A 13660-nucleotide genomic window follows, 5' to 3' on the forward strand; every position below is an offset into this window, starting at 1 on the left:
CGAGTGCCACTTGGTACAATTCCGCCTGGTACAAATAAACTTCAGCAATTCATAGCCTTGGCATCAAGCTGATGGGAATCTCAAACGCCAACCTTAGCAGTCACCAAATTCCTCAAAACTTCATCAAATCGATTGCCAGTATGCGGTATAATACAATCAATTTCCTCCAAAAGATCAATCTCCATAGCCACAATGATTACAATAAACTTAACAAATCGTTTATAACAACACAATTTGCAGTGAAATTACCTAAACAATCTCCTAGACACGGGAAACACAAATAGGAGATTTAGATGGTGAAATCACCATACATCAGCAGTGATTTCGAACATCAGAAACTTCAGAGACCCTTATGCATCAACAAGGGCATACAGTTAAGAACCCAGGAAAAAGGCACAAAATCAAATATATAATCAAGTAGATGCTTCACTCATCAAATGGGCTCATATTTATATTTTTAAAATGGCATAAAGTTTCCCAAATGAACTTCACTTAAGAAGCTTCCGACACACAACATTAAAACATAATAAAGCGCCATTATAAACTAATTTATTAATTGCTTTTGGCTACGAAGATGACCTTTTCCATTATAATGTCAAATTCTAACATTTAAGGCCACTGTTTCTTGTTCCCATGATTTAAAACTTTTTGTCCCAGTTCCAACAAGCTATGATATTGAGTTGACCAACCAACAACACTATCAAAAATAACAACCTCAGCGTATTTATATGAGTAATAATAATAATTCACTTGTCTTGCGAAAACAACTAAAGAGGCATTAGAATCAAAATTTGACAATACCAAAGTGATCTTGATGATGAAAGATGATGAATGAACATGACGAGGTGACTTACTATAAATAGATGCTCCCTCCAAGATTCTTGGAGCTCAAATTGGAAGCCCGAAATAAAAACTGAGAGCATCGTCCAACTCCTCTAACTCAACGGGGCTCATCGGAACCAATAGATTGACTTATTATAAATAGTAATTCCCTCAAACAGAGCCAAAACACACCCCAGGTTGTTGGAAAGCCTATAACCACACAACTGAGACCCTCAAATCCCATTGTCAGCTCACGAGGGTTGCGATGGTGAACTGACATGGCCAACTGCAGGAACCTGCTAAAAATGGGGACATTACACATAATTAAGGCTGAAAAACACTTGAGAAAAGTATGAGTTAGTGAAAGAAGAGAAAGAAACTCTCTTTAGATATCTCAAGGACTTGCACATAGAGTCACATGTGAGCAAAAGTGGGGATGTCATTGACATCGGGCATATAAAGACCACTTTCTAGAACTTCATTGACAATTCAATGCATCCTTTGAACATTTGAGTTTCAGACCTTCATAAGCTCACAACGTTGGATGGGATGCTGGTGAAAATTGCGGAGAAGATGCCATTGTCGTCCGATAAGGTCAGTAAAATAGCGGGAGGTCATGAGTATTTGATGATCTGCTTTGAAAATGTGTAGATAAGTGACACAGACAACCTTACAATTATCTTGGCGACCATGAAGACTTTCAAGGAAAACCAAGAAAATGCAAAGAAAGCCAATGGCAGGAATGATGACTCTTCGACTTCCTAGTCTTTCTATTATCCTTTCTCTATTGTAAAGTGACAAGTGTCACTCTTGTCTCTCTATGCTCTATTTTTCCTCAAATAATTGTAACTTTCGTAACTTCCAGAAGATAAAGGGCCTATATGTACTATTTGGAAAATAAATAGAAAGGATCGATAAATTTTGTAATGCATTCTCCCCTTGTTGAGACAACTGAGCGAGTCTCGAGGATCTTGTCAAGATTTGTTCATTTGTTGTTGTTATTTTTCTCATGTGTTATTAATGGAGTGTGAATGGGACTAGATGGTTGTTAGATTTTAGCAGAGTAGAAGCTTTCTGAAGTTTAATGATCTATTAGTAATCTGAGAATTATCTTCGTTTTGTCGCATCTACTTTCATTGCTCGTTTGCACTCTTAAAAGTAAATAAGTCATTGTGTGAGAGTTATTCATATAGAAGTGTTGATAGTTGCAGGTAGAAGTAGGAAAGAAGTAAGTTAAAATCCAACACATTCATGGTTGTGAGTGAGGTGATACCAGTTATAAACAAATTTTATGCCTGAGTCTTTATTGCTTCTTCTGCTCTTGAGTTAAGAGCATACCCTTGTTAGTTAGGAAATACAAACATATTCATTGCACATCTTTCATTACAAGGGAGCTGTACCTTCAAAATTCAGAGGGAAGTTTCAGCAGCTTACTCAGCTTTCCAACTTTTGGGAACATTTGTTTTCCGTTATTTGGGCACAAAGAGTAATAACAAGAGAATATTTGAGGAGATGAATTTGTTAATGAACAATACCCAATCCGCCATGTAGTTATTTTTTATTTCAATTTTTAACTTTTCTAGGGTCCCAAAACATACCTAATCCACTAGATGTTTTATCTACATTGAAACTGTTAGATTTTCAAATCCCTAATTTTCTACTAAATTTAAATGTTTCCTCTTTATTGAATTTAGTTTCTCGTATTAATAATATTTCTGAATTTTTAATGTTTAAACCGCATTTTAATAAATGCTGTTTGTTAGGGTCATTTAGTCCCCTAACATTTTTTGTAGTGTTCCTCTTGAGCCCAAGGGAAGGAACTTCCCCTTACATGAAATAATTTGGTCAATTTGGTCTGATTTTCAGCTTCTCCGTCTAGTTTCCTTAAGTCTATGGCAGATTTCTTACCTCTCTTTTTCTGCATTTTCCCACAATTAGGGCTATTCATTCCATCTACAGTTGTGGCAATGCCTAATGACCAGTTTGTGTTATTCTTTTCTCGGTATCCTTCTCAATATCTATATTTAAATCTCTATCCACTTTCTCTGTGAATGCATTCATAAATTCTACAAGCAGATGATCAAATCCTTCTTTGAACTCCAGTCTTATTTCTTCTTCCTCGAAGTCATGTTGGATTCCCATAATATTGTAAGCTGCCTCAAGTGCAATTGGAACTAGATTATTTACTTTGGGGTGAGATTAATTCTATATCTGAGGATACTTTATAAGGTGGACAGCCTGCCTCAGTAATCTTGTCATTGCAATCCAAGGTTCCATTGTTTTTTTATAATTTTTGTTTTACTCTGTTCCTGTAGATTGTGCCATCTAATCAGTTCTTTCTTACCTTATTGTGGACAGAGATAATCTCTTCTAATAGCTTTTCTAATACAACCTTGTTTGTTCCATCTTCTTGGCTAATTTTTCTTGAGAAATACATCTTCTGTGAACGAAGTATGACTTTATTGGTATTTTCAGTTGGCTCCCCTGTATGATGTGTAGGGTTTTGATCCATAATGATTACCTTCAGTTTTTTCTTCCTCTGATTCAGAATAAAAAATGATACCTGCTTCCTCTACAATTTTACCTGCAACTGGAGTGGGCATATTCTTTACCTCATTTTGTTCCATAATATTGTTCTCCGATTCATTAACTTCCTCTAAAAATTTGTCGACTACCATACTCAAGATCTCCTTGCTTAGTTTTTCTACCCCTGTATTAATATTTTCAACACTAATCCCAGCTTCTCTCATGATCTCTTTATTGTCAAAATTCTCCAATAAAGTTTTAGACCAGATCAATTCTTTCCCATATGAGATGTTTAAATCCATTAAAGAAACATTGTTTTTCTTACGTTCCATATTCCCTGTTTCCAATATATGCTTTTTCTCAGTAGTATTATCAATCATGTTTTCTATGATTTCACCCTCTTTCAAGTCTATATTGATCAAGGGGGCTAGTTCCTTATCATTTCCTGCTACATTAATTAAATTCTTATTATGCCTAATGATTTTTGCATGATGACCTATTGAGTCCATATCTTGTTGCACGTATGTCTTGATGAAATGGCTAGAGAGCTAGATTTAACAATATTACTATTATGAGTATATTCTTTAATAGTGTGCATTTTCTGAAAGCAGTTTTGTATTAGGTTTGAATTCTTAGTTAAATAATAGAAATACTCAATGTTTTCTATTTAGATGTAATTGTTTTTCTTAAAAATAGCTATGTAATTATGAATGCAGCCCTCACATAATACGGGCTTTAGATGATAAATAGATTGATTAATGATAAATTTAATTGGTTTTAGGCTTTTAATATTCATATCAGTATTTATTAATTTTTTTTACATTTGATGAAATCCAAAATAGTTTTCCTCTATACCTCCTATTCCACGGAACATATCACCAAATTTAATTAACATCTTGCTATGAAGCAGTTCTATTAGAAGATTATTGATCCTTATCCATCTAGTGCTTTTATAGATTCAAAATTGTTTGATTCGAAGTTTGGTTACCAATTTATAACTTAATATTAAAACCTTCATAGAACATAAACTTGCCCATTAAATTTTTCTTTTAATGAAGTTTTTTTACAATCTATATACAAAAGATTATCAGAGGGAGTGGTTATAGTTATACTTGGTTCGGAAATGCTTGCTTCATCCAATTTTCATTGCCATTCAAAAAGGATCTCAAGGTCCGCACCATTGTGCAAAAAGGCTGTGATCTTTGCAATGCTTCCATAACCCTCCTATGACTCCATATTTTGTATATCAAATCCTCCTTGAATTGCATTACTTGATGCTAGAGACATCTAGGGTTTTCAAAGTTTTGTTGATAAGGCCTATCTAAGATACCTTATTAGGATTTGTTATCTTATGCCCTTCCTTAGATTTAATGATCATTGAAGCATTTAGGGCCTTCTGTTGAATCATCTTTGAGCATGGAGGAGATCTCAGATGAAAGGCCAAAAAAAGAAAATAAATTTGGGATCCTTTTCCTAATGCAAACGTATTAGCTCTAGATGCAAAATCCAATATGGAGCTAGTTATCGGGATAATCCACATACTACTTGTATTCTTTTTTGCATCTTGGACCATTGTTCTTGCTTTGACCTTTCATAATTATCAATCCGAGTCATGATTGACAACCTTAGAGTTTTGTTGCCAACCTTCTGGCACAAAATTTCCAAGTGCAGATGCTGGAAATTTTACTTAAACATTTTGCCTGTGCAATGGTTGATTAGAAACACTAATACTTGTTCTATTTGAGAGAATTTTATTATTTCTACTGTTATTGGCCCAATGCTCATGGTTGGATCTTAGGTTGTTTCTATCCACAAATATTCTATTAGAACTAGGGTTTTAGGAATGGCTGACCTGATCTCTAACATTATTTTTAAGTGATTCAGTCTTAACGACTGTTGGTTTATGCTTATAGACTCCATTCCTTTGAGTCTGCAAGGGATCCAATCTTGCGAATCGATCTTCCTGTTGTAAATGAGGACTTCCTCAAATTGTTTGCCTTTCGTGTTTGTGCAAACTTTTTAATGCATAGCGAGCCATTTGTTATCCTAATTTAATTATTACTGTTTATTATTTAATCCTATTTCAAGAAGGGGACATGACAACACACCAAGAAACATCTCTTATGACATCCAAATCTTACTTGAAGAATGGTATGACAGTCTCATATTGCCACAACTCATACAAAGGAGCACCACATGAGTTTTAGCTTGTACGACATACTCAATAACATAGGTATTCTCCTTAGAATGTAATACAATAGCTATGTTTGGGTGAGCAAAGGAAGGCTGCATTAACTTTCACTGACCTCTTTTCATGCTGCATTGACCATTGGTGAAGCTGCACTGGGAATTAATATGGACAAATACGTCTTGCTTAATGCTTTGATCCTCTCTTATAGCTGGTCATTTGTGATATGCATCTTAACATTAGTCTTTATTCTTCTGATTTCTTGCCTCCTCTTCTCTTCTTGACTACAAAAGGAGTATCTTGCAAAAAAACATGGAGGCAACCCAAACTATTTTCCACAACTACTCCATACTTTACTGCTTAGCAAGCCTAGACAACACTTTGAAAGCTCCGTTATGAAAAAACTAGCCAATTGAAGCTTGATTATCATTACTGATCTTCTCCAAAGTTTTTGCTTTTCTAGAACTTTGTCCCATTCTTAAGTTTTTGCTTTTCTAGAACTGTCCCATTCTTATTGGTGAGACCACAATTTAGCATAGATTTCTGACTTGACTCGTTTGCAAAATGTAAAGTTTTTCTCACTCAAATATATTATCATCCATTGATGGAGCTTGGTCTTCGTCTTTGCAATATTGGAGTCATCAACAGGAAAATCTAAAACAGATTTCCTATTCCATGACACTATATTCTATAATGTCAACTCAGACATTTTCATAAACTAAAGGTGACGAAAGACCAAACTTTAGTCTCAAAAACTTCTTGGATTCCATAGAGAGAACAAGGCAAGAGAATATTGACTCCTTATTATGGTCTACCAAAAGGAAGCCATAATTTCTCTAAATAAATTCAGTATCAGGCTTTTGCATAATTCAGAAATCCATTTATGTGAAGTCACCCTTATTGAAAAATAAACCTTTGTTGTAGGACGCTCATTACCTCTATGTCCATACTGATTCCAGTAAAAACACCTAAAAGGTATCCATTTATAACTGACAAATTGAATTCAAGGATTATGTACAAGAATAATCTAGATATTATGGAAATGTGGCCTGGAAATATTACTCAAAAAACAGACTTAACAAAACAGTGATGCACACTTTCCTAAACTGGATCAATTATAACTAACTCTGCAATAGTCTTTGATACCACTACCCACCACTTCCCTGACTACTTCTTTTGTCACCAATATCTGTCACTAGGCATGTCTCTGCCAACAATTTTAAAGAAAATTAAAATATGCATATTTTACAAATAATTAATGTTTGTGCACAACATCTTAACAATCGGATTTGTGGGCATGCATTGATATACATATTTAATTATCCTTTTATTGCAGTTGATATGGGATTTGTTTTTTTAATGAATTTTCTATTTTTTATTCACCAGCTTTGGAAACGATGAGTATTTTCTTATACTTGCTATTCCTTGTTTTTAAATTACAAGTGCATTGCCTATGAATTTGGCTATTAATATGTTGTATTACTTTATTCCATTTTTGACGAAATAGGTTCTCTTAACTCCATGTCCTCATGCTTCAGGCGGAGAACTAAAGCTTGTTCAGTCTTTCGAAGAAGTGGACAGATGTCTTGTAAGTAGTAATAGAACAATTCGTCTTTGGTCCTCTTTGCTAATTTGATATTCTTCTGAATGGAAAGTCTGACAGAGCTTATGCATGTTTAAAAATGACCTACACAACAAATACTAAGCGAATTTCTTCAATTAGGTTGTTCAAATTTTTTAGTTATTAACTTCTGAAAGTAATGCACATAAAATTACCTGGATTTTCATGACGATCCAAAATCTATAAATGTGTCTGGGTCTGTGTCAGTGTCAAATTATAGTATTCTGATTTCTTATAGACTAATGTTGCAACCTAATGTGAAAGGGAACTATTTAGTTAGAAACATCCAGAGTTGATTGAGAGTTGCAACATTTCATTAGAATATGAACAGTAAAATAGAAACTAAGCAGGTGGCTGGTAATGAGATAAGGAGTTTATATATTTAAATAATAAAATGATGTATTTAATTATACATGCTAAGTTTTTCCAATTACATGGTTTTAAGGATTCTGGTATGCATGCCGAATCTTAGCAGTGGAAGATATTGATCAAGAAGTGACCCCAATATTGACACAGACCTCTAAGCAATATAATCGCAGACCTGGAATGGTGAAACATGAGCCAATTAGCATCAACAATTGCCTTTATAAACTGATTGCAGTCCCTTAATCTTGACTGCTGCTCTTCTATGGTAGACACATTCACTTCTCAGACTTGCTGTATGCTAACGGTGGACAATACTGTAAATATTTAATATGCTGAAATCTTCTTATTGGTGTAAATCTCAATTTCAATATATCTTGAGTATACAAGATCTGAATTACAGTGTAGTGCTGCTTGTACTATAATTTCTGACTGTTGATAGTTGAATGAATTCAAAGGAGACGACTGAATTATAATGGAGACTGATTAATAATAGTCTGCGATGAGAGAGTTAGATTGCTGTGTTAATTGATCAACTATCCATTGCAGACTATCATATATATATGGGCGGATGAGGAAGTGAACTGTCACAATTGACAGTCACAAAAGGACAAACAGCCGATGGTCATGATGGTTGTAAACAATAGCAAATACATTATTATCTGCGGATAACAAACCCTTACGTGATTACAAGGTGTTGTTGGCTGTTGAAACTATACAATATAGTATTACTTTATTAGATTCAATATAATCTTATGTATATATATAATAATAATGATAAGATATATATATATATATATAATTAATGAATCAATTATGTAATATAAAACTTGAGTATAGATTTAAAAGTATAGATTCAATTTCTCACTTAGCTAACATTCTTAACACTCCCTCTTTAGCAAGGGAAATTGAAATAAGTTTAACTTACACATTAAGGTGTAATCATCATAATGTTTTAAACTAAGAGAGAAGAAGAAAAAAACAACACAAAGGATTTTCATGGTGTCCGGCAAGATCTAGCCCGAAGAACCATGAAGGTTATTAATGTGTCCGGCAAAATCCGGCCCGAAGAACAAGGATAACCCTTACTTCAAAACAATGGGTTTTATGGTGTCCAGCAAAATCTGGCCCGAAGAACAAAGATAACATTAACTTCAACCATTGTTTGAAGACAGATCAACTAACATAAAGTCGTTACTTTATAATAGGATTAGAACACATGAAAGGTCGTCACCTTTCACAAGAAAAGTCGTCACTTTTCACAATACCAGCTTGCAAGCAAAACAAATAATAATTTGTATTCATGAATATTAGATAGTAAATGCATTTACAACAATGTCATACCAAGTTTTCCTTTGAAGTATACAATTTTTAACTTCACAAGAGGTTTGGTGAAAATATTAGCATTCTATTCATCTGTATTGATATAACTTAATTTGATAATATCTCTACCAACCATGTCTCTTATATAGTGATAAGGAGTCTCGATATGCTTTGATCGATTGTGGAAAATTGGTATTTCTGACAGCTTGATACAACTTTGATTATCACAATGAATCACTGTGGGATTTAGAGGTTTTCCAAATAGCCCAAATAGTAGTTTCCTTAACCAAACTCCTTCACGTGCTCCCATGGAAGCAGCTACATACTCAGCTTTAGTAGAACTCAAGGCAACAACTGGTTGTTTTCTGTTGAACCAAGATATCATTGCTGACCCAAGATTGAAGCAACAACCTGTAGTGCTTTTGTGGTTGGAGGAGCAACCTGCCCAATTTGAGTCAATATATCCTCCTAGATTTATTTCAACATTTTCAGACTTTAATCAAAAGCCAATAGATCCTTGTAAATATGTTAATATATGTTTTGCAGCCATAAGGTGAATCTTCTTAGGTTTACACATAAAATGACTAAGGACATTTGTAGCATAGCATATGTCGGGTTTGGTATTCACAAGATACATAAGAGATCCAATTATTTGTCTGAAGAGAGTAGGATCGATGTCCTCAGATTTTGATGCTTCTTCTTTTAGCTTGTGTAAGGTTGTTTCCATCAGAGTAGATAAGGGCTTACCATCATCATTCCAAATCTAGTTAGAATATCTTGAGTGTACTTTCCCTGATGTAAGAAAATGTAGTCTTTCTTCTGATTAACTTCTAATTCCAAGAAGTAGTGTAGTAACCCTAAATCTTTCATTTCAAATTCAGCTATCAGATCTTGTTTACATTTTTCAATTAATTTATCATCACCTATTATAAGCAAGTCATCAACGTATAGAACAAGTATTAACATCTCATCATTTGAGGTTTTGAAGTATATGTTTGAGTCAGCTTCATTTTTTGAGTATCCAAGTTTGGATAGATAGTTGTCTATCCTTTCATACCAAGCTCGAGGGGCCTGTTTGAGACCATAGAGTGCTTTCTTGAGTTTACATACATACAATTTTTTATCTTTTATAGTGAACCCTTCACGTTGTTCTATGTAGAATTCTTCATTAATGACCCCATTTAGGAATGCAATTTTTACATCCATTTGATTAATCTTCCATCCTTTTGATGCTGCAATTGCAATAATTGTTCTTACAAAAGTGTAACGAGCTACTGGAGCAAAAGTTTCTTTATAGTCTATGCTAGCTTTCTAAGAAAATCCTCGAGCAACAAATCTAGCTTTGTGTTTTTCGATACTTCCATCGGCGGCGTATTTGATTTTGTATAACCATTTTGAAGATACAACTGTTTTGTCTTTAGGCCTAGTTACAATATCCCATACATCATTTTGAATTATGGAATTGTATTCTCCCACCATGGCATCTGTCCACTCTTGTGAATTTAGAGCTTCTTCAGTTGTTGATGGTTCGGTTTTGTTTAGCTCAGTTATAAGAGCAGTATAACATGATTGATTTCGAGTTCTCTTGTTTTCTTTTGAGATCTCATCTGGTTCTACATTGTTTTCTTCAAGCATCTTTCTTGCCCATAATGGTCTTTTCTTCCCATTAGTTATATCTAGTTCTCTTTCTTCAGATGTGTGCTCCCTCTGATTTTCAGTTTGCCTAATTTCCTCATCATTTGAGTTTGGTTCATCTTCTATGCCGGTTGAAAGTTTTAAAGTAGAGTCCTCTTCAAAAATTAATCTCTACTTATTTCAATTGATCTTTGTCCAGGAATATAAATTCTATAACCCTTGGAATTTTCACTGTATCCTATAAATATACCTCTCTTCCTGGAAGGTTCAAGTTTAGTCCTCTTTTCTTTGGGTATGTGTAGAGTGGACATCCGAATATTTCCAAGATGACTTAAATCTGGTTTGGTTCCAGAGAAGACTTCTTCAGGTGTGGTATTCTTTAGGATTGAATGTGGACATTTGTTTTGAATGTATACTGCAGTCTTAGAAGCTTCTGCCCAAAATGAGGCATGCATATTTTGATCATGTAACATAGCTTTTGTAGCTTCAATGATGGTTGTATTTTTTCTCTCTGTGACTCCATTTTGTTGAGGATTATAAGGTACTGTATACTCCCTCTTAATCTCAATAGAATTGCAAAAACTTTTGAAGATTTCAGATGTATATTCTCCTCCATTGTCTGATCTTAATGTTTTAATCCTTTTACTTGTCTGATTTTCTACTAATGCTCTGAAGGTTTTGAATTTTGATAGAACTTCATTTGATTCTTTGACTTTCAAGAAATAGATCCAAGTCTTTCTAGAAAAATTATCAATAAAGGATATATAATAAAGGAAACCTCCTAGAGATGGTGTGGGCATGTGTCCACAAAGGTCTGAGTGGACTAGTTCCAAAACTGATTTTTACTTATGTTCACTAGAGGGAAAAGGTTGTTTTATAATTTTCCCTAGAGCATACCCTTTGCAAGTTCCTATATGAGATGAGTCTAGTTTAGGAGTACCAGAAGTGATCTTATCTAAATTAGGAAGTGAACTAAACCCAATGTGCCCAAGTCGTCTATGCCATAATTCATTAACATTTGATGTTTCATGACTAAGGGCTTGCATTTGAATATTGCTTAATCTATATAATGTTCCAAATTTGGACCCTATGATAGTAACACTTTTCATATCTAAGTTATTAGGCTAGTATAGTACTTTGTCTTTGTTGAAGGTGACATGATATCCATCATCGGTTAGACTTGAGATAGAAATTAGGTTTCTCTTTATGCCTGGTACAAACAAAACATCATTAAGATTAAGAGTAGTTCCATCTTTTAATTTGATAGAACAGGTCCCAATACCTTTTACAGGATAGGTAGAGTTGTCTCCAATTGTAACTCCTTCAGTGATATACGTTCCAAATGTATCAAACATATCTCTGAATCTGGAGATGTGACGGGATGCACCACTGTCTATGATCCATGTTTCTTTATTTAAATTTACTTCACTTGAAAGTGCGGAATAGTATAGTTGATTTTCATTTTCTTTTGTTTCAGCAAGAGAGGCTAGAATTTTCTCTCTTTGGACAGTTTATGAAGGTGTGTCCTATCTTCTCACACTTATAACACTTAACTTGAGAGTAATCTTTATTTTTAAAATTCCTTTTATTATTATTGAATTTTCTCTTGTTGAATTTTCTCTTTCGTTTTTTCGAAATAGTTTGAAGACTTTGATTTTCTCCCTCTTGATTTGAAGTGATTCCTCTGGAGATTAATCTTGATTCTTCTGCTATGCATTCATTTTTCAACTAATCAAAAGTAGGAATTGAAGGTCTGCTTAAATATTTTATGAAGGTATCCCAAGACATCAGTAGCCCTCTCAGAGCTATTAATGAAAGTTCTTGATCTTCTATTTTGTTTTCAATGGAAGATAACTGTTTCTTTGTTTCAGAAATTTTCTCAAAATAAGATTGAATAGAATCTCCTTTTTCCATTTTAATATTCAGTAATTGAGATTTTAAGGTGATCAGTCTACTTGAGTTATTTATCTCAAATGTATTTTTTATGATCTTGAATACTTCATATGCACTTTTGATATTTGATATAGAAGGAAGGATGTGATCTTTAACTGAATCAACAATGATTTTCCTTGCTTTATTATTTCGTCTTTTCCAGGTGAGTCTTTCAAATTCATTTTGAGGTATTGGGATATCCTGTTCAATGTAGGTTTCTAGTTCTAGTTCTTTCAAAATCATAATAATACGAGTTTTCCAAGAGAAGAAATTTGATGTACCTTCAAGTCTATCTTCCACTCTAACGTTATTTGTCATTATTTCTCCCTTTATTTGAAATTTGAGATTTCTCTACCAATTTGGCTCTGATACCATGTAAAGATTTAATATGCTGAGATCTTCTTATTGGTGTAAATCTCAATTTCAATATATCTTGAATATGCAAGATCTGAATTACAGTGTAGTGTTGCTTGTACTATAATTTCTGACTGTTGGTAGTTGAATGAATTCGAAGGAGACAACTAAATTATAATGGAGACTGATTAATAATAGTTTGCGATGAGAGAGTTAGATTGCCGTGTTAATTGATCAACTATCCATCGCAGACTATCATATATATATATGGGCAGATGAGGAAGTGAACTGTCATAATTGACAGTCACAAAAGGACAAACAGCTCATAGTCACATTGGTTGTAAACAATAGCAGATACATTATTATCTGCGGATAACAAACCCTAACGTGATTAGAAGGTGTTGTCGGCTGTTGAAACTATAGAATATAGTATTACTTTATTAGATTCAATATAATCGTGTGTGTGTGTGTGTGTGTGTGTGTCTATATATATATATATACATGTATATATATATATATATATACATGTATATATGTATATATATATATGTATAATATTATATATATAATAATATTAATATTAATATATATATTAATATTAATATTAATATTATTATATATATATAATATTATACATATATACATAAATACATATATATACATATATACATACATACATATATATATATATATAAAATTAATGAATCAATTATGTAATATAAAACTTGAGTATAGATTCAATTCTCACTTAGCTAACATTCTTAACAAATACACATGCCAATTCCTCCAAATTTCAAGAATGTGTAGCTGTCTTCCCTCTTGGCATTTCTCAGCAACAAGAATGATATTCTTCAGCACAAACAATTCAATTTTCAGACCAAGCTGCAGCAGTATTA

At 33.4% G+C, this 13660-nt stretch overlaps 1 protein-coding gene across 3 annotated transcripts in view; it reads left to right on the plus strand.

Moving 5' to 3' along the window:
• LOC149556342 (uncharacterized) overlaps positions 1 to 13660 on the plus strand; it is a 266842-nt gene that overhangs the window by 106240 nt on the left and 146942 nt on the right. For 2 of the 3 annotated variants that reach the window (XM_089830611.1, XM_089830609.1), the window contains exon 4: positions 7044 to 7124. The exons of the other annotated variant lie outside the window; for it this stretch is intronic. In XM_089830611.1, the coding sequence (XP_089686737.1) occupies positions 7044 to 7124 (81 nt within the window). The remainder of the gene's footprint in view (positions 1 to 7043; positions 7125 to 13660) is intronic. 3 annotated transcript variants of the gene reach the window in all.

The sequence above is a fragment of the Cupressus sempervirens genome, chromosome 5, assembly GCF_028749045.1.
Source record: "Cupressus sempervirens isolate cs-2001-9-10 chromosome 5, ASM2874904v1, whole genome shotgun sequence".
Classification (NCBI taxonomy): Eukaryota; Viridiplantae; Streptophyta; class Pinopsida; order Cupressales; family Cupressaceae; genus Cupressus; species Cupressus sempervirens.